This window comes from Xyrauchen texanus, chromosome 50 (genome assembly GCF_025860055.1).
Source record: "Xyrauchen texanus isolate HMW12.3.18 chromosome 50, RBS_HiC_50CHRs, whole genome shotgun sequence".
Classification (NCBI taxonomy): Eukaryota; Metazoa; Chordata; class Actinopteri; order Cypriniformes; family Catostomidae; genus Xyrauchen; species Xyrauchen texanus.
The window spans coordinates 7637854-7656044 of NC_068325.1; the positions used below are offsets into that span (position 1 = coordinate 7637854).

The window sequence follows — 18191 nt, forward strand, 5'->3', positions numbered from 1 at the left end:
AGTTGCTGGAAAGCTTAGTTGAAGCTTTCACAGTTGTCATTACTTTAACTGTTGATGGTCACTCCAACTTAAGCTTGTTGCAGCATAAACATGGTTTATTTATTCTTTCCTTTATTTAACATTGCTAGGGTTTCTCCTATTTTTGGCCAGTCAGGGCATTAGTGTACATTTCTGTTTTTCTTGGAATAGTTTAGTTACGGTTTTACTCCCACTAGGCAGACCTCTTATGTTTGTTGTTTTGGCTTTTCCCCCTCCTGAAGCTGATGCTTCTTATTTAAGTTATTATTTAATACTTGTGTTTTATGAGCACAATAAATCTTTATAAATGTCTCTGTTGTCTGTGGTGATGGGGCAGGGTACAGATCATCGCTCTTAAAACCATAACCCTGTGACTCCTCTAAAACACCTAAATATAGCACGCTGAGGACGTTTTTTTTTTTGTATATAGGTGTATTTTTTTCACTTGGTCAAAAATATACGTCTATTCAAGATCTATTCTCTAACAGCAAGTATAAATATCTTACATGCTGCTTCTCTGGTGAATGCATAATTTTTTTAAGGATTTTTTGATATTTTTAAATATTTGTATTTTTAATATTATTCAACATTCTCAGATAACAATTTTTTCTTCTGCAGTATAGCTGCTAAAGAAAATGTGCATGGTTGTTGTTAAAGGAGTTTTATATATTTACATTGAAAAACAAGCCAAAATAAATCATAAAGTAGTTTGTTGCGGTGCATAATGTTGCGCAGACTTCCTCTCTCACCTTTCTGTTCACATCAATCCATCATTATCTCACAAAAAAAAAAAACTCTTTCTTATAAATAAAGCTGCGTATTGCCAATTTTCTTCAAGAAAAGAAATGCAGTGACACATATTATGATTCAATAAGTCACGGGCCATCATGTTATAATCTAGCTGCAGCAACCGTGCATACTCGAGTGATGGAGTGTGTCTCAGCCGGGTACAGTTTCTATCTCTCCCCCTTAGACCGGGACATTCACACAACTCATAGAAGAGGCAGTGACCGTACAGAAAAATGCCAGTTTCGGAGTTTGTAGTTAAGTACATGACCTGCTTCCATATAATTTGAACTTTAATAAAGCTATAACACATTTAATATAACTGCATTAAATATGTTATGCCAGGGTGTTTCCTTTAAAGACATTTGACACGCAAGTTTGCTTCAGCAGAGTGGCAGCTCTGGCTTCGCTTATTCCACAACAAAAGTGCTTCTGTATTTACTTATTTTGTATTTTTGCATTATAATTCCCTCATACTTTGCAAACACCATTCAACTGAGGATATTTTTATCTTTCTGTTGATGATGTCAGAGAACTGAAAGAACAAAGAGAGGTAATGTTGATCTACATACGTTCTCTTCCCTCTGGTGATCTTTTCATTTGCAAATCAAATCTGTGTAATGTTGACATCTAAGCAAATACTGCACATAGAAACCACTGTATTGAATGTCTAATCAGTAGTGTGACTCAAACACATTAGCTAAACACTCAACACGCTAAAGGTTTGGATGGTGGAATAAAAGTAAAACTTAACAAGTCAAGAGAGATATTCCACAAGGTTTTTAGGTAGTTAAGTTAAATGCTTTTTTTTTTATCATATTGTACCTTGCCAGGGGCAGAGAAAAAGCCCATGCTGCAAAATCTAATCTATATGCAAACCAGGCTGTGGCAGGGCGGGGTCGGGTAGTGATCATACTCACCCGGTCCCTTATCAGTGTAAAGCAGTCAATGGAAAGGAGGCGAGAACCGGCTTTTCAATATAAATAATGGTTTAATATAAAACTTAAACAGAAGACAAACACACACACGACGGACATGTCTGTAAACTATCTCTCTCTCCCGCACAATCCTCCGCAGTCTGCCTTTATCCCTCTCGGAGGCTTGAATAGCCTGATAAGGGACCGGGTGCGTATAATCACAACCCGGCCCCGCCCTCCGCCCTGCCACACAGGCATTAGTGTTTTGTCAAAAAATTGTATTCGATTTTTAAATGTTCTAAAGAAAAACATGAGTGACACAAAACTCACTGCCACGATGATGTTGACATTTCAAATGTGATAACAGATTTGCATTCCTTACAGGAAATACCAGCTTGCAAGGTTGTAAAGAATGGTGTCAACGTTTATGGCAAAATGGTTCAGAAGAGAAAATGGCCAGAGGGAAGGGAAACCTGCTGAGCAGCTTAAGCAGAAAGGCCGTTTTGCCTGTAATAAAAACTGTCACAAAACTCTTGCCAGGGTCAATATAACTGAGATAAATTTTTTCCCCATTCTGATGGTTGATGTGAACATAAACTGAAGCTCCTGACCAGTATCTGCATGATTTTAGTGCTGCCACATGATTGGCTGATTAGATAATTGCATGATTAAATAGCTGTACCTAATAAAGTGGTCCATGGGTGTACACGCGTCCATAGAAAATAGTTGCCCAGAGTTGTTATGAACATGGTTGTTTTAGTGATCTAACTTGCCTTAAAGGGACTTCTGTGCATCTCATTTTGTCAAAACAACAATAAAAAAAAAAAATAAAAAAAAAATAAAAAAAGTCTTCAGACAAAAGTTACAAGAACCAAAATTTACTTGCACTAGTAGCTTAAACTTACACTCAAGTCAGCATAGCAGTTACACACCAGAGATAAGATGTTTCACACGTTAAATTAAATAAAATAAATAAATAAATAAATAAATAGTGTCAGTCTAGCAAACGTTACAAAAATAAATGAACATTACCCTATCTTTAACAACTCTAGTACACATTGCTGTTACAACAATAAATTAAATTGATAAATTAAATAAATAGATAAAAATAAATACATAAAGCTTGTTAGTTAGTTTTAGTGCAACTAAACTGTGTAAAACAGAAGAGCTCTTTATAACTTGTAAACAGCTTACTAAACAATTAATTATCATATAACAAAAGCATTAGCAAGGCATCTCATCAAAACATCAGGATTCCAGAAAAATCGAATGGACGTCAGGGTAGACGGCACATTTAATTTTATGGAAATGAAAATGAGGCTGATATATGTCAAATCCATTCAATTGCATATTTGTTGTATGTATTAATTGATAATTGCATTGTCTTATTATTTTTAGGTCATGTCTATTTTTGTTTTCTTTCTTTTTCAACCCTGGTCATTTTTGGGTTTTGTCCACTGAATGTTTGACAATAAGTTAAACTGCATTAAACATTTCATTCACCATTAGATTAAATATGGCATCTACCCACAGATCCATAACAGGTCAGAAATGTTAAGGACACTGTCATGTGTGTGTGTCCAAATGTTTCATAATTTGGACAAGATAAACAACATAAAATGTAATATTGTGGTTCCTACTGTGGTCGAGTCAATACAGTAGGAAACAGGGAAGTCCCAATTCAAAAGGTTTTGATTCTAGGTAGAAGATGTTTGACATTTATTCATAACATAGCAGAGAAAAGGCTTATTGCAGCTCTGCTATTGAAGCACACACTACTTAACTAACTGCAGTCGCATCTCAAATACAGCGCATAATAGTAATTGAGAAGAAAGGAATGAACAGAGACACAATCTTCTCTGCTTTTGCTTCAACTCCATTGTTTCTTGAGCTTGGTTTGTATTGCTCATGGAGTTCCCTTGGTCTCTCTAAAGCACACAAAAACAGAAAACAAGACAAATGATTAATAAAAAGAATAGCATATAGGCTAGTACAGAATCATTGAACTTCACAGTATGTGCTATCATTAGGAAATGCACTCAGACTTTAAAGGGGATGTGTGCCATTTGTTGTATATATATAAATATATATATTTTAATAGCGACACAGAGCCAAAGTGTTTGCAGTCGTCTGGAAGTCAACCTATGGATACTGTAGCTTACTGATAGTTATCTCTGCATTAAACTGGGAAAGGAGATAGTATTTTAACGTTAAAATACACACTTCACTTGTAATTATATTCACTCATAAATCAAAATTAAAGCATAGATACTTTGCAGTTTCATCACACCTTTAATTTGTAGCTCTGTACATTGGTGGTGATCAATAACAGGGATGAAGCAGCAGTACGTCCCAGCATCAGTCTGTTGAAGACTCCCGAGTGAGAGTGAGAAGTTGCCTTTGACATACTCCATAGGGAACGTTGCTGTTCTGCCCTTGAAAGCTACGTCCTGTTCCTTTACTGACCCTTTGCCGTCTTGTATGTCGTAAACGTTCTTGATGTCTTTGTATCTCCAGTATACTGTAATGACTTGAAGTTTCTTGTTACCAGAATGGCACGGCAAAACTGCAGAACTTCCAATGAAGCCCTCAACTGTTTCTTGCAGAGAAACTGACAAAGAGAAATAAGTTAAGTCAACATGAAACTGCGTTGCCAACCCATTTATCTTGCATAATCTCATGTATTTCCAGGGAAAATAGTATGTTCCTTGAGAAAAGAAATGGAGGGCAGGAATTGATTTTATCTATCAGAAATTGATTGGTGTGATGAGGAGGAGGGCGTGGCTGGTGCTGAATCAGCTGATCAGTGGGAGAGTGAGATAAAGGGGCGGCCGAATGCGCCGGTTCAAGAGAGAGAGAGAGATGCACGTTTCTGCGCTGCACGTTGGTTTATGTTGGTTGTAAGTTTATCATTAAACTTTGTTTACTGTTCAGCTGGTTCCCGCCTCCTCTTTGCCCGTCATTTATGTTACAGTGGTGCGGAAACCCGGGAGGTTGGAAGGATGCACTGTCGGAGTCCTTCCGCCAGGGGAGCAGCCGCAGCCATCTGGCTGGGGACGGAGGGGTCACTGCCGGGCGCCAAGAGCCGGAGGAACCGCGGCCATCTGCCGAGACGGGGAGTACTTCTCTCTCTCTCTCTTTATGTTCACTGTTCAGCCAGTCCCACCTCCTCCCTGCCCAACCTTTACATGTTGCAATTGGATAATTGGAAAAGTGGTCTCTATACATACGACAGGTGGTTGGAGGGGAGGGGTTAAAAATAAGATGGTGATGTCAGATGAAAAATGAAGACAAACTTTTGGACAATGCGCATAAGGCCAAAAATGTGCATTAAAAAAGAAAAAAAAGTGTCCATTTTGAATTCATACTGACTTTAAAAAGTAAACCATTTTGTGTTGCACAAGTTTTACTTTCAAATATGTTATCTGTATCTTAATGTGCTTACCTTCATCTATAAATCCCACAAGCAAACAGACGAAAGAAACCCAGATGCTGCAAATACAAAACACGTATACACTGACAATAAAACCAGTAACCTTGTGATAAACCACTATTCCCCTTAAAGATATGGCTCAAGGTACTAGTTAGTTTTGTTTCTGAGATGCATCTGTTCCAGAGGGGACTGACAAGACTGTAAAAACAGGAACAGTACTGAGGCACAGAAGTCAAAATTACATAATTTACAGTGATGGAAGCTGATGATGAAACCTCTGATTAGTCCAATGCATATTTACAAATATATCTCATTTTTTTAAATATTATACTAATATCTAAAATCCAAATCCAGGAAATCAATAACTAGATTTCAATTGTATATTAAAATGGAAAAAATGCTGCTCTGAATGTATTTTTTTTTTTAAAGACATTATTTAACATGTCTAAATCAACTTTAATACAGTTGGTTACATCAACAAAAGCCATTTTAAGAGTTAGATCAGGTAGAAATAGCTCCTTAAGTTAGCTAGCAATTGCATGTTACCACTTTTACGGTGTGCAACAGGTGTTTTTGTGTAGAGACTTCATATATAGGCTATGTAATACACATATAAACACATATAAAGTATGTACTGCGCACTATAACAAACTAGATTAGTTTAATTTCATTTTCCATGAACTGAACGTTTGTTTTTGTCTCTGGTCTGACAACCAGCTACTATATTAATACGCTACTATAAATAAACTAACGGGTAAACATCGCCACGAACAGAACCTCTATTTTTCAAGACATAATATTTATACATATCAAGGTATATTTACGGCACCATATGTATGATAGAACGATCAATATAGTGAAAGTAAAAGCACAGCTAGCAGAAAGGCTTTAGTAGCTAGCTAACTGCGTCTTTGTTCTCTCTGACATTGAGAATAAAGGCGTCTGCTGTTATTTCACGAACATTTTACCAAAACATACCTTCTGACCATGATGTACGTATTTATAATCATGCAAACGGTTAAATCTGTAGCATAAATTAAGCTGAAATATCAGCTTTTAGTCAAACTGGTATCACTAATTCCTTTAAAACATTATTTGCGTGCGTCCCTCTGCGCACACTGCGCATGCGCATAGAGCTGTAGCAGTGTGTCGTTTGGCTAGGTAGGACGCGTCCTTTGAATGCCGCAGTATACCGAGTGTCCACCTTTAAACAAGCCTCATTAAAGCGAGACGGTCTTCGTAGAACAAACAGAAACAGAACTGAACGTAACCTGGTTGCTATGACACCACGTCACTCTTTAACAAGCGCGAGCGCTTTGTGTGACAAAGTCCCTCTGGAAGGGAATGTATGAGGTTAATTTTAGGAGAGTTATAATGATGTAAAGAGAAAAGAAAATAGATTTTACTGGTGCACTTTTAGTCTAATACTTCATTTTAATTATATATTAATATAATTATACACATTATATACTCTGCACCATCTACTGAGGTACTTCAACTTGGGAATTAACAATACTTGCGTTTGAACATCATATTTACGGGCAAATTGGCGTCATATTTTTTTAGGCATTTCCGTTTAAGCAAAGAATTGTTGGTTGTGAGTGCCCACTAAGGATACACCTCATGCATCCTCCGAATTCCCGCCAGGTCGTATTCGGTTGTGTCTCATTTGGAATTATGCATCCTCCAGAGTTCGGAGTACGCATCCTTCCAAATGAGACACACACACATTTTGTATTTTAAATTGTGTGCCTTTAATAAATCTGCTTAGTCAGTAAACCGCAGATGTAAGAAAATTTATTTGGACAGCAAGTAAAACACTTTTTTTTTTTTTTTTTTTTTTTTGTAATAAACATTCTTACCTCTTTCCATGTTCTTCTCCTTTTCACATCCAGATAGAAATGAAAGATACTTCCTGCTTACGAGGCCACATAACAAAAATATGTACAGTTACTCAGATACAGGGGGTGGGTCAACTTACCCACGGGATCCTCTTACCACACTTTGCATGCAACACAAAAATTATACATCCTAGGTTGAATGTAGATTATTCCAGTATTATTTGAAAACTTTTAATGTAATATAAGCTGATTTTAGCTGATGGTGGTTCCCTAAATGGATACTGAGATTAAGTGAGTAGTGTTCGACTGGTCATGTGATCATAACATGGTAGCCCCCATGAGGAGACCCTCTCCATGAATAAAAGAGCTTTTATAAGGTTACTAATATGACTAGAGTCCACATCTTGTGTGAGTAGTCGAAATTTTATACATATGTTTCAAAATCACAATTCATTTATTTTGGAGTAAAACCTTTTTAATTACGAAAGAATTCCTGAGTGCACCTTTAAGATGTTCACTAGATAGTGTATAAAGAGTGTATAAATATACAGCAATATGAGGTTATATTAAAATTATTACTAGGATATTATTTTGATACTTGAAGGTGCGCTCAGTATTTTTTTATGCATGTTGTCTTGGGTAGATGCTGCATCATACAAACATAATAGTTTTCAAATACAGACCCCATTGTTGAGAAGTACTAGTCACACTCAGCCATGGCTATTTTACTTCATGAGTGAACGTGTCCAATAACAGGGCATTTTTTTATTATTTTTTTTTTATTATAGAACAATTACAACAAAAAATACATACAGAGGATCACAATGTACTTACTGTTACAATCAGTAAACAGAAAAGATAGAGGAAAAAACAACAAATAATAATAAACCAAATAAAGCAGGGGATAAATTAAAATGGATTAACAAGAGAAAAGGATTCAAGTATTCTATACATTTGTTTTGCCTTTTTATTTCTTGCATCTTTTAGAGTCTCAGTATAATTCATCAGTTCAGTTTTAAACGGTATGATGTTAGGTTTATTGTTTGCCCATTTTTGTTTGTGTATATGATATTTTCCATATATAATTAACAGATTAATCACCACATTTTCTTCTAAACTCTTATACAATAAAAAATATATCTTTACCAGTTTATTTTGTGTGTTTAAGTATTAGATATTCAATATCAATCCCAAAAAGTTGGGTAAACACACATTCCAAGAATAAATGTTTTATGGATTCTTCCTCTAAGTTACAAAAGTCAGATGTAGTCTCCATGTATCTACAAAATCTTGAGACTACTTGTCTCACTGGGTAAATTAAATGAATAACTTTATATGTGATTTCTTTATCTTTATTGGTGAGACAGTATTTACTGTAACTTCCAGACCTCTTTCCATTCAATCTGATTATACAATGAATTCCAATATGGTTTGCATTTAGGTAACAATGTATTTCTGCATATTGTTTTTATAAAGAAGTTGTTAAATATTTTAACAACTTCGTTTAAAATTAAATTGTTTTTATCTAAATCCTCCACGCCATTACTTATGTGAGGATTATATACAGAGATACACTCCTGATATATCACCTGATAAGAGTTGAATAAGGCCACCAGGAATGGCATCAAAAACTATTGCAAACTTTTTAGCAGTTACTGGAATCTTATAGTAATTAAGGAATTCACAATAATTAAAAAGTTGTCCATTAGGCCTACTATTAAATAACTGTCTCACCAGTACAATACCGTTATCGTACCAGTTTCTAAAAAATAAAGATTTGTTTTTAAATACAATATTCTTGTTATACCAAATTACAGATTTGTGTGGAGAGAAGTTATGTTTATAAATGATAACAGGGCGGTTACTGAGAGTAGTATTCGGCTGGCCATGTGATCCAAACATGGCCGCCCCATGAGGGGTCTCTCTCTCCATGTAGAATAAAAGCTTTTATAAGGTTACTGATATGACTGAGGTCTTCATCTCATGTGAGTGCTCATGATTTTATACCTATGTTTCAAAATGACTATTCATTTATTTATGAGCAAACCGTTTGCCTAGAGGGAAAAAATACTGAGCGCAACTTTAAAATGGACGTTTTCATTCTCGTGCAATCGCACACTTAAATTGAAAACCACTAGGGGCGCTACAACGGACTTGATTATTTACGTGCTCCAACAGTCTGCAGCAGAAGAAGAGAATGAGGGAAGAAATTTGTCACATAAACAGAGATGCTCACTTCAAATCACACTTATTGATATTCTGCTGAACAGATTGATTTATCTGTGCCTTTACCCGTTCAGAGCCAATGCCTGATACTTATAAAGCGAGTCTCAGACAGGTGTGCTCTGTATATCGTTTATGAGGCTTATAAGACAAACAGCAGGTCCGATTTGTGATGTTCATGTTCCTGGAGTGCAACAGACAATACTAATTAAACATTCCGACATTAAGAGATCTGACTGTTAGCTGTGCAAATGAAATATCTGGAGGCATTTTGATAATAGGTTATAGCTCATGTATTGTGTTTATGTATTCATCTGACTGATTGGCTAGTACTGTATGTTGGACATCAGTGATTGTCATTGATCATACATTGGTGATTGTAGTAATTATGATTGTCATGTAAACATTTAAATAGCCTTCGAAATCATAGCTCTATATAGCTAGATTAGATATGGATGCCCAATTTAACTGTACTGAATTATTCTGATGCGTTTCACACAGTTTTGGCCAATCTAATCTATCAAACTGTTCTAATTAAGTATGTTTAGAGATATTAGTTCATTCTCAGTGGTGCAAATTTAAACTCGAAATACTTGTTGGGGTGTGAATTTGCCTTGTTGAGAATCACTAGTTAGGTCATTCCGTGTCAACTCAACCAGACGTCCCCAGCTCAAATTTTTTATTTTGATATAAATATTGTTTTTTTCCTGGTGAAAGAAATACATAAATTAAGATGAAAACCAAAATATTAAATCCCATGGATGAATATGTACTGAGTAATCCACTATTTTGTAGAGGGGGGTCAAAATGTCAATATTCACCTACGATTTTGTAACAAAAAAAGATAGAAAGTATCAGCTGTATGCAAAGTGACCCACATTTGGTTTTCGATCATTGAAAATGGGTAAAATGCAACAATTTCCACACTGAGATTCCCATATCTCTGGGAATGGACCATTTAGGGCCTTAAAATTAAGATATCAATTGAAAAGTTGATTCTGAACCAGAAGCTAAAAGGATATTAAGATATCTTTAATACTTCCTGAGTTACAGGCATGCCAACTTTGGAAAAATAACACGAAAATGGCTTTTTCCCATGTATGAACTGTCACTATTGGCATATAATAGAACAATGATTGCTAAAGTCAATTGATTTTAGTAACAAACCTAACAATATCTGTGTAAAAATCAAATAATGATGTTGCCACCTTTTTAGTTTTATTTTTTTGATCTGTGTTTTTGCTCCAAAATCATAGTTGAAAATGGACCCTCTACAAAATAGAGAATATTCATCCATGGCATTTAATATTTTGCCTTTCATCTTCATTTATGTATTTCTTTCACCAGAAAAACAATTATCAAAATCAAAATTTTGAGCTGGGGACCTCTGTTTGAGTTTACATGGAATGATCCAATTGCATTATTTCATATATGTATACGGCTGGCAAGATTATAAAAGCGAAGGATCCTTAATGTTTCTAATACATTTACATCATACATTTTCTTTGTTTACATTTTTTTTTTAAATCCTAAAACTCTGTTTATTTACAGCCAAAATTTTGAACCCCAGATTTTGAATTTGATCTCTTTGAACTCTTGAACTTTTGAACGCCACTGTTTCATTTAATTTTCTTCAAAAATACACACGTGTGCTATAGTATGAGGTTGATTTATCCTCGAGATGTGATCTTCCTTGTGAAAAACTGGTCCGGTAACAAATGTTTATGTTTATTTATTTGTTTTAGATGGCAGTCCCATTCAGTATCCCAAAGAAGAAGCAGCCATCAGATTAATGCATTCTTGATATGCAATCTCCTTTGTCTTGACTACAGGACAACAGCTCACAGAAGGTAAAAGGCTGCACATTATCTGTTATGTCCATCAAACCTGTTTAATACACCTCTATAGTCCATTAGATTTTTTGATCCATCCATTCACAGACACAAGGGGGTTCTTTAACTCTTAACGGAAGAACGGCTCATAAATCCAGTTCGAGCAATGGAAATATGCTGTCAGAACACAGTCAAAGGGGTGAAACTATAAGGTAAGACTTCAGTTGCTGTTGTAAGTGGACCTATACTATTCTGTGTCAAATAGTTGAGTTTCTAAGCTTTGACATAGCATTGCCTGCTTTGTAGGCTGGTTTTAAAACCACCTCTAGATGGAGCTATTTAATCAGGTTGTAATGAGTGGCTCTCGCTAAGACATGCATCACTATTACTATTGCTCATACTTAGTGTTTGGGATTTGAGAAGAGGAGAGGTGCTAATACTTTTCTTAGTAATCAGACTTGCCATTGTTTCTTGGCAGATGATAAAATTGATGAAAACATCCCATACACTTGCATTGATGGAGTGACTAGAGCAATATCCAAGGACCAGAATATGATAGAGACTTAGTACTCTTAGGATAGCTTTAGTATGGCCTTATGGGTTTACCTATGTAGACAATAATGTGTGAATTTGAATGGATGAGTTCTGCAATTCAAACACATTTGTTGACATCAACCAGTCATGACAAACATTTCCAATTCAGCCACAGTACTATAAATCATTAATGATTACATTATCGCACATTATATTTTAATAAGTGTCTTATTTCAATTACAGACCCATCAGACCTCCAGATTCATCCCAATATCGCAGTGGTGACAGACAGGATCTTTCACCTGACTCTTGCACGCCAAGCCGTTTCACGCACCTGCTCAGACAACACTCTGAGAGGAGCCATATGTGAAATAAATAAGCTTTAAACTGAACAAAAAGGCAATAAAAATCAGCCCTGTTAGGATGTGGAAACTCCCACCATAGGGAAAGTATTCACTGGATATAACAGGTACGATACTGAAGAGAAAAGAAGTTATACGAAACAATTGTAATATAGTAAGAACACTTCTCAGTTTAGCACATGCTCGCATTTGTTTTGATCTAGTTTTATAACATGTATGTTCATGTGCACGCGCGTGTGTGTTTCAGGTGGAGGCCCAAAAGAGCATCAGATACTCTGCCATGATGAGAACCAAAAGGAAACTTATGAAAGCCCATATATCAAGATCTATAGGGGTAAATTCATGTAAGATCTGTATTGCTGTGCATAGAGCGCAACAGTGCCTGCCCAATTTTTATAGCTGTTTGGGTTCCGGAAGAACTTTTTCCATTAAAGGTGCAGTGTGTAACAATTTTCATGTAATATTTGCCTTTTTTTGCCAATGTGTTTGCCTATTAAAACCTGTAAACTGATTTTCATGCGAAGGTAGTCGGTCGGTTTTGCTGGAAAAATCCAAAGTATGTGACGTTTATGCACGCTCCAGAGAGCCTTGCCTCAGACAGTAATAGTTCTCTTCCACTATTCAACATTGACAACATACTGTAACGCTAGATAACGTTATCTTACAGATGGAATCCAGTAAATGGCCGGCTCCCAGCACAACACCGACTCCTACACAAACACAGAGTAAAACAAAAAACAAAACAAAAAACATTTTCTACTGAATACCGTCAGGCTAAGTGGGAACGTGATCGTGGTCGAGCAAAAACTAGAGTGAACATCGGCAGGGCATTTGATTCCTGGAGGGACCTTCGTTTGGTTTTGGGGATCAAAACTGACCCTGAATTGGTGTTAACAACTCTGTACCAAAGTAGTGAGCAGAATATCATCTCAGAATGCACATGTCGAACGTTAAGGCTACAACAGCAAAAAAAACACATTGGGCACTTTATTAGGACCATATTGTATCTAATGAAGTGCTCAGTGAGTGTAGATGTGCTTCAAAACAGTTATGTCACTCTGCCTCAACAAGCCATGTGAAACCATAATTCACTCAGAAAATATCATCAATATTTAGGGCCCAAGCCCTGAAAGTGCGGAGGCCCTATTGTTCTTCTAATGATTATTATTATTAGGGCCCAAGCACTGAAAGTGTGCAGTCACCAAAATTGGTTCATATATAGTTCAAGCTTGACAACTTTCTTAATTAAAGTTATTAGCTCCACCCAACAGGATTTAAAAAAAAATATTGCTGTCTCTGAACTTTTAAATACTCCTAGGGGATTCATGAGACTGTCACCACATTTAGAAAATATTATGCCAAGACATGAAGATGCTTAGTTGGGTACACATTTTTGATATATCAAATGGTGTTACCATGGCGAGGTATTAAATTAATGGTGAAAAATGGGAAACAGGAAGTGTCTCATATCTTCTGTGTGCAATGTGTGATTTAGATCAAAATTGAGATGAATGTTTAGTCTTGGGGAATAATCACATGGATATTACTATTTTGGGTCACAGTCATAGCGCCACCACCTGGCAGCAGGAAGTGTGGCTCTTACAACAGACTTTAAAATAGTCCTCTTATATTGACCCAAATTGCTTCAATATTGTTTAAAATAATGCCAAATGCACGTGTCCACCTTTCATTGTTTTCCGAAAGCCATCGAGTAGTTATGGACCCATGGTGCTTGGGCCCGTCATCACTGCGTGCAGCTATATTATTGCTTGGCATCTGATTTGTTGTTCTAGTTATTCTGATGCCAAGGCCTGTTCCCAGACATAAGACATCTGCCGCTGAATGCTAAAAAACTTGAAGTTGGTCAGAGTGTTTTGTCTGAACGCTCTAAAGTGGAATTTATGAATTTATTACATTTAATAAAAGAGCCACAGTGGCTTCAACTTCCATTTTTATTTCTATTTTGTGCCAATTTCCCTAGAAAATACTATTTTGTTTTCTTAAACACATAGGATGGTGGGGTCTTTTTACTTGGGCCATTAAGCAAAGCTCTAGCAACCACCCAGAACATGCAAGCATCATGGTGGTGAGTTTTGCACAGGCGAGCACCATTCACATTTTCTTCAGAAATTGAAAGAAATCTAGTTATCACTTGCTCTTAATGGTATGCTGAGATTTGGCAAATACAAAAAGACAGTGTGGCATGACTATTTGTGCCTAATGCTGAGAGGGTCTAGGGTTTTCCATAATGAGATGGATCTCTAAACTAAATAAGCAGTTAAAGTAACCTGTAAACTGAATATAGGTGTGGTGGTGGTGGTGGTGGTAGTGGGCTAAAGCACTAAACTGTTAAGCAGAAGGTTGTCGGTTTGATCCCCACAGCCACAGTTGTGTCCTTGAGCAAGACACTTAACTCCAGCTTGCTCCAGGGGGATTGTCCTTGTAATAGGCCATTTTCACGTGACGTCACGCAACTTCCGTTCTGACTCAAAGCAGTGTATGTTTACTTCCGCCAGCATAGTGGAATGCTATGGAGTTTACCCAGTCCCTTCGACACCTGCCAAAAATACATCTAGATGATGTACAGCGACTTGCAGACAAATTTTCACTTACAACACGTTCCAAACTTGACAAAGGATACAAATTCTTCATTGAGCAGTACCTGTTTGCGTATGAAGGTAAGCATTTTGTATTGTCCCGCCCAAATTACGTTAGCGGAGGAGTTAGGATAACGATAGTTGTTAGCTTTCTCTCCTGCAGTGAAAGTCCATATTCTTAATTAATTTAATGTAATACAGACCTGTAAACTCTTGTTGCAATCATGTTTATTACTGATGTTAGCTACAGATTGTGTATTGGTAGATAAAAGTCAGTAACGCATTCATGGTTAATGTTGTGCCCTTTCACCAAAACATTGCATTGGAATAGTTTCGAATGTAGTTGTCGATGAGGTGACAGTGAGAGGGTGTTGTCACAGGTCCATGAGGAAAAACGAGGAGGCTCATCACCTTCAGGTTTTTCTGATTTTCATGTTCTGCTGCGGTTGCAGACACTTTGCAGTAACGTTATCCCACAAAGTTCCATTGTGGTTCAGTGTGTTTCTCAGCCTGATGTCAATGAGTGTGGTGCACCAAAATCTAGATGATAACCTTACATTTAAAAAACAGAAGAGGGTTGTTTGAGGACAATAAGACTGAGAAATATGCTGTGTGATGTTAAAATAAAGTAGGTGTTAAAAGTTCAAGGACTTACTTTAAAACCTTAAGTTTGTTCAATTACTCCAATGAAATGTAAAATTGTTGTGCAGGAAAGACTTATTTTCATGTTTCTATTATCAGGTTACATTTCATGCTAAAGAGGTTCCTGTGGTACTGAAATGCATGTCATGTACCTGCTCTGCTGGGATAGCACTGTGCAACCACATTGTGGCATTATTGTTTCAAAGTGCTCACTACTGTACCATGGGCTTCAAAACAGTGCCATTGCCACTATCATGCACCAGCTCACTGCAGACCTGGCACCGGCCTAGGACACATGTAATACGTTAACATTTATTACATTTAATGATGTTGGACTATAATTTTGTAATGACTATGTCAATTAATAATTTATCATCAATATATTACAGGGAATTGCTCCTGAGGCAACAAATGACATGGTAGTGTGTAATCCAGTACCGAAGTCCAAGGATCATGCCCGAACTGGTGTGAAATGTACACTGTACAGAGCATATGGTGGCAAGTCTGAATTAACACCTGTCTATATATTTTAATGTATAACAAAACAATGATTAGTATATTTTCCCTTTAAACTTCCAGTTGATATCTTCTGTAAATTATGAACATGTCTTAATATATAGGGTTTGGGGCAGCTCAAAACATTTTCATGTTTATTAAAATATACATCTCACTTTTTTGTCAGGTCCTCTTCCAGATCCTCACATCCTTGCCAGTGTTGAGAAACTGCAACACAAACGCCCACAACCAGGCATTTGCAAATTGCTCCACGGGCTTGAGGCCCTTAATTTTGTGGACTCTAAATTTGGCCCGGTGCCATTTGGGTCTTTGCTCTCTAACCAGTGCCCTCCTGAGATAAGTAGAGACATTATTAAACACCCTGGTGCCCCTGGATTTCCTCAGTTGCCCATTGAAGGTCACAATTTTAAATTTCACATACAATTTGAGCCTAACTACAAGCAACAATGCCACTATAGAGAGCAACAATAGAGAGCCTTAAAGTGTCAAGGGAGATCTCTGCTGCTATTGAGGCAGAAACACGACTGCAGTCAGAATGCCAGCTGTGGACCCAGGTACGCAAACCCCGACTTACAGCCAGCAGATTTGGTGAGATATGTCATGTCCGTGGAGAGTCAACTGCAAAATCCTTATCTGCTCGCATTCTGAGAGGAACTCCTCAGACAGCAGCTATGAAAAGAGGGCTGGACCTGGAGCCTGACATACTAAGGCAATATTCTGATTTCTGTGATGTCACTGTGACGCATTGTGGGGTGCTCATCCACCCTGATGCACCTCACCTTGCAGCCAGCCCTGATGCCAAAGTTTTCAACCCCAGAGAAACACCACCATTTGGGTTGGCAGAGGTTAAGAGTTGTGATGTTGAAGATGTTGCTCAAGTTAAACACCTGATCACAGTTCGTGGCCAGGCCTGCCTTAAGAAAAGCCACAAATATTACTATCAGGTTCAAGGCCTGCTGGCCATAAGCAGACTTCAGTGGTGTGATTTTATAACAGATACCCACACTGACTTCACAGTTGAAAGAATATTTAGGGATGAGGAGATCATCAACTCAATGCGACAGAAGCTGGATTATTTTTATCACAACATCTACATGGATGTATTATTACGTTAAGGCAGAATTTTCAAATGTAAATATTTCTATGAACATCTGATGCATGTAATTCCTGTTGTAAATACTTAAGTCAGTGTTGCATTGTATGTAAATATCCTTTGTCTTATCGAGCAGTGGTCGCTCTTCAACCAGTTTTCAACCTTGTTTGTAGCTTTGAGCTGCTATGAAAGTTTTGTATTAGTTTCCTTCATCTCACATAAATGCATTGTCACGATTCCTCGTTGTCTGCCCCGTGTTTTCCGTTTCACCCTTCACTGATCACATTCCATGTCATGTTTTCCTTGTTGTCCGCCCCGAGTCTCACTGTCCTTGTAGAAAACTACAATTCCCACAAATCCCGGCCTCCCTCACTGCCTGCACTCATCATTGTTCTCACCTGTGTCTCGTTTAGTCTTTATTGTGTCCGTTCGAGGTTTCCCTGCCCTTCATGGAGGTTTTCCCCAACCTGTGTAGCCCCTTTATGTTTTCCCGTATTTAGTTCTTTTTTCCCATCGTGGACTTTTCATTTGTTCCTGAGTTTGTTTATTTCTTTATCTGTTTCATGCTTGCCAAATAAAGCCGCTTTTGGATCTGCACTTCCCGTCTGCCTCTTCTTCACATCATTACAGAACGACCTACCATAACAATGGATCCAGCGGTTCAGCAAGCCAACTATCGCCTGCTCTGCTTGAAGCAAGGGGATCGACCGGTAGAAGACCACATCCGCGACTTCCTCGAGCTGGCGAATATCACGGACTTCCCAGACTCCTCCCTCATGTCTTTCTTCAGGGGCAATCTGAACGCCACACTGAAGGAGCGGTTGCCGCAGGCGACGCGCGGCTGGACTTCCGCGACTTCCTGGAGGCGACCTTACGGGTGTGCGGCTCGCCGTTCACTGTGGGCGTTGCTGAGGAGGGCCCTACCTCTCCTCCCACCGTGGAGATTCTCCGCTCGTCCATGGCACTTCCTGTCATGCCTGCCCCACCTATCAGCGAGCCAACCCCCACGCCTGTCGCCGTCAATGAGCCAGCACGGCCAACTTCGTCCGCCCAGAGGAGGAGGAGAAGAAGGGCTTCCGCCTCCCAGCCACGCCTGCCCCGGTCTGCGAGCCAGAGCCAACGCCTGCCCTGGTCTGCAAGCCAGGGCCTACGCCTGCCACGGTCCTTGTAGAAAACTACAATTCCCACAATTCCCGGCCTCCCTCACTGCCTGCACTCATAATTGTTCTCACCTGTGTCTCATTTAGTCTTTATTGTGTCCTTGTGTATTTAAACCATGTTTGTTCCTCCATTCCCTTGTCGGTCGTTGTTGAATGTTATCGTTGCATATTCGCTTCTCCTGTTCCTCTGGTTCTCTGTGTTCGTTCGAGGTTTTCCTGCCCTTCATGGATGTTTTC

At 38.0% G+C, this 18191-nt stretch overlaps 1 protein-coding gene and 1 long non-coding RNA gene across 3 annotated transcripts; one reads left to right on the forward strand and one right to left on the reverse strand.

The window, feature by feature from the left end:
• Nucleotides 1–2472: 2472 nt before the first annotated feature.
• Nucleotides 2473–7056, reverse strand: si:dkey-222p3.1 (uncharacterized protein LOC100007529 homolog). 2 transcript variants are annotated; one of them, XM_052123927.1, is made up of 4 exons: nt 6133–6969; nt 5167–5213; nt 4012–4332; nt 2478–3649 (listed from the first exon to the last, which is right to left on the reverse strand). In XM_052123927.1, the coding sequence occupies exons 1-4, from the start codon at nt 6162–6164 to the stop codon at nt 3522–3524; spliced, it is 528 nt and encodes a 175-aa protein (XP_051979887.1). In that variant the 5' UTR covers nt 6165–6969; the 3' UTR covers nt 2478–3521. The 2 variants fall into 2 exon arrangements, with proteins under 2 accessions (XP_051979888.1, XP_051979887.1); XM_052123928.1 differs by lacking the exons at nt 5167–5213; nt 6133–6969 and adding an exon at nt 7017–7056 and having other exon boundaries at nt 2473–3649.
• Nucleotides 7057–8897: 1841 nt separating this feature from the next.
• Nucleotides 8898–12302, forward strand: LOC127641483 (uncharacterized). The gene is made up of 5 exons (XR_007970171.1): nt 8898–8980; nt 10964–11068; nt 11159–11262; nt 11828–12053; nt 12194–12302. It is a non-coding gene; the product is annotated as an uncharacterized LOC127641483 (long non-coding RNA).
• The last annotated feature ends 5889 nt before the right edge of the window (nt 12303–18191 follow it).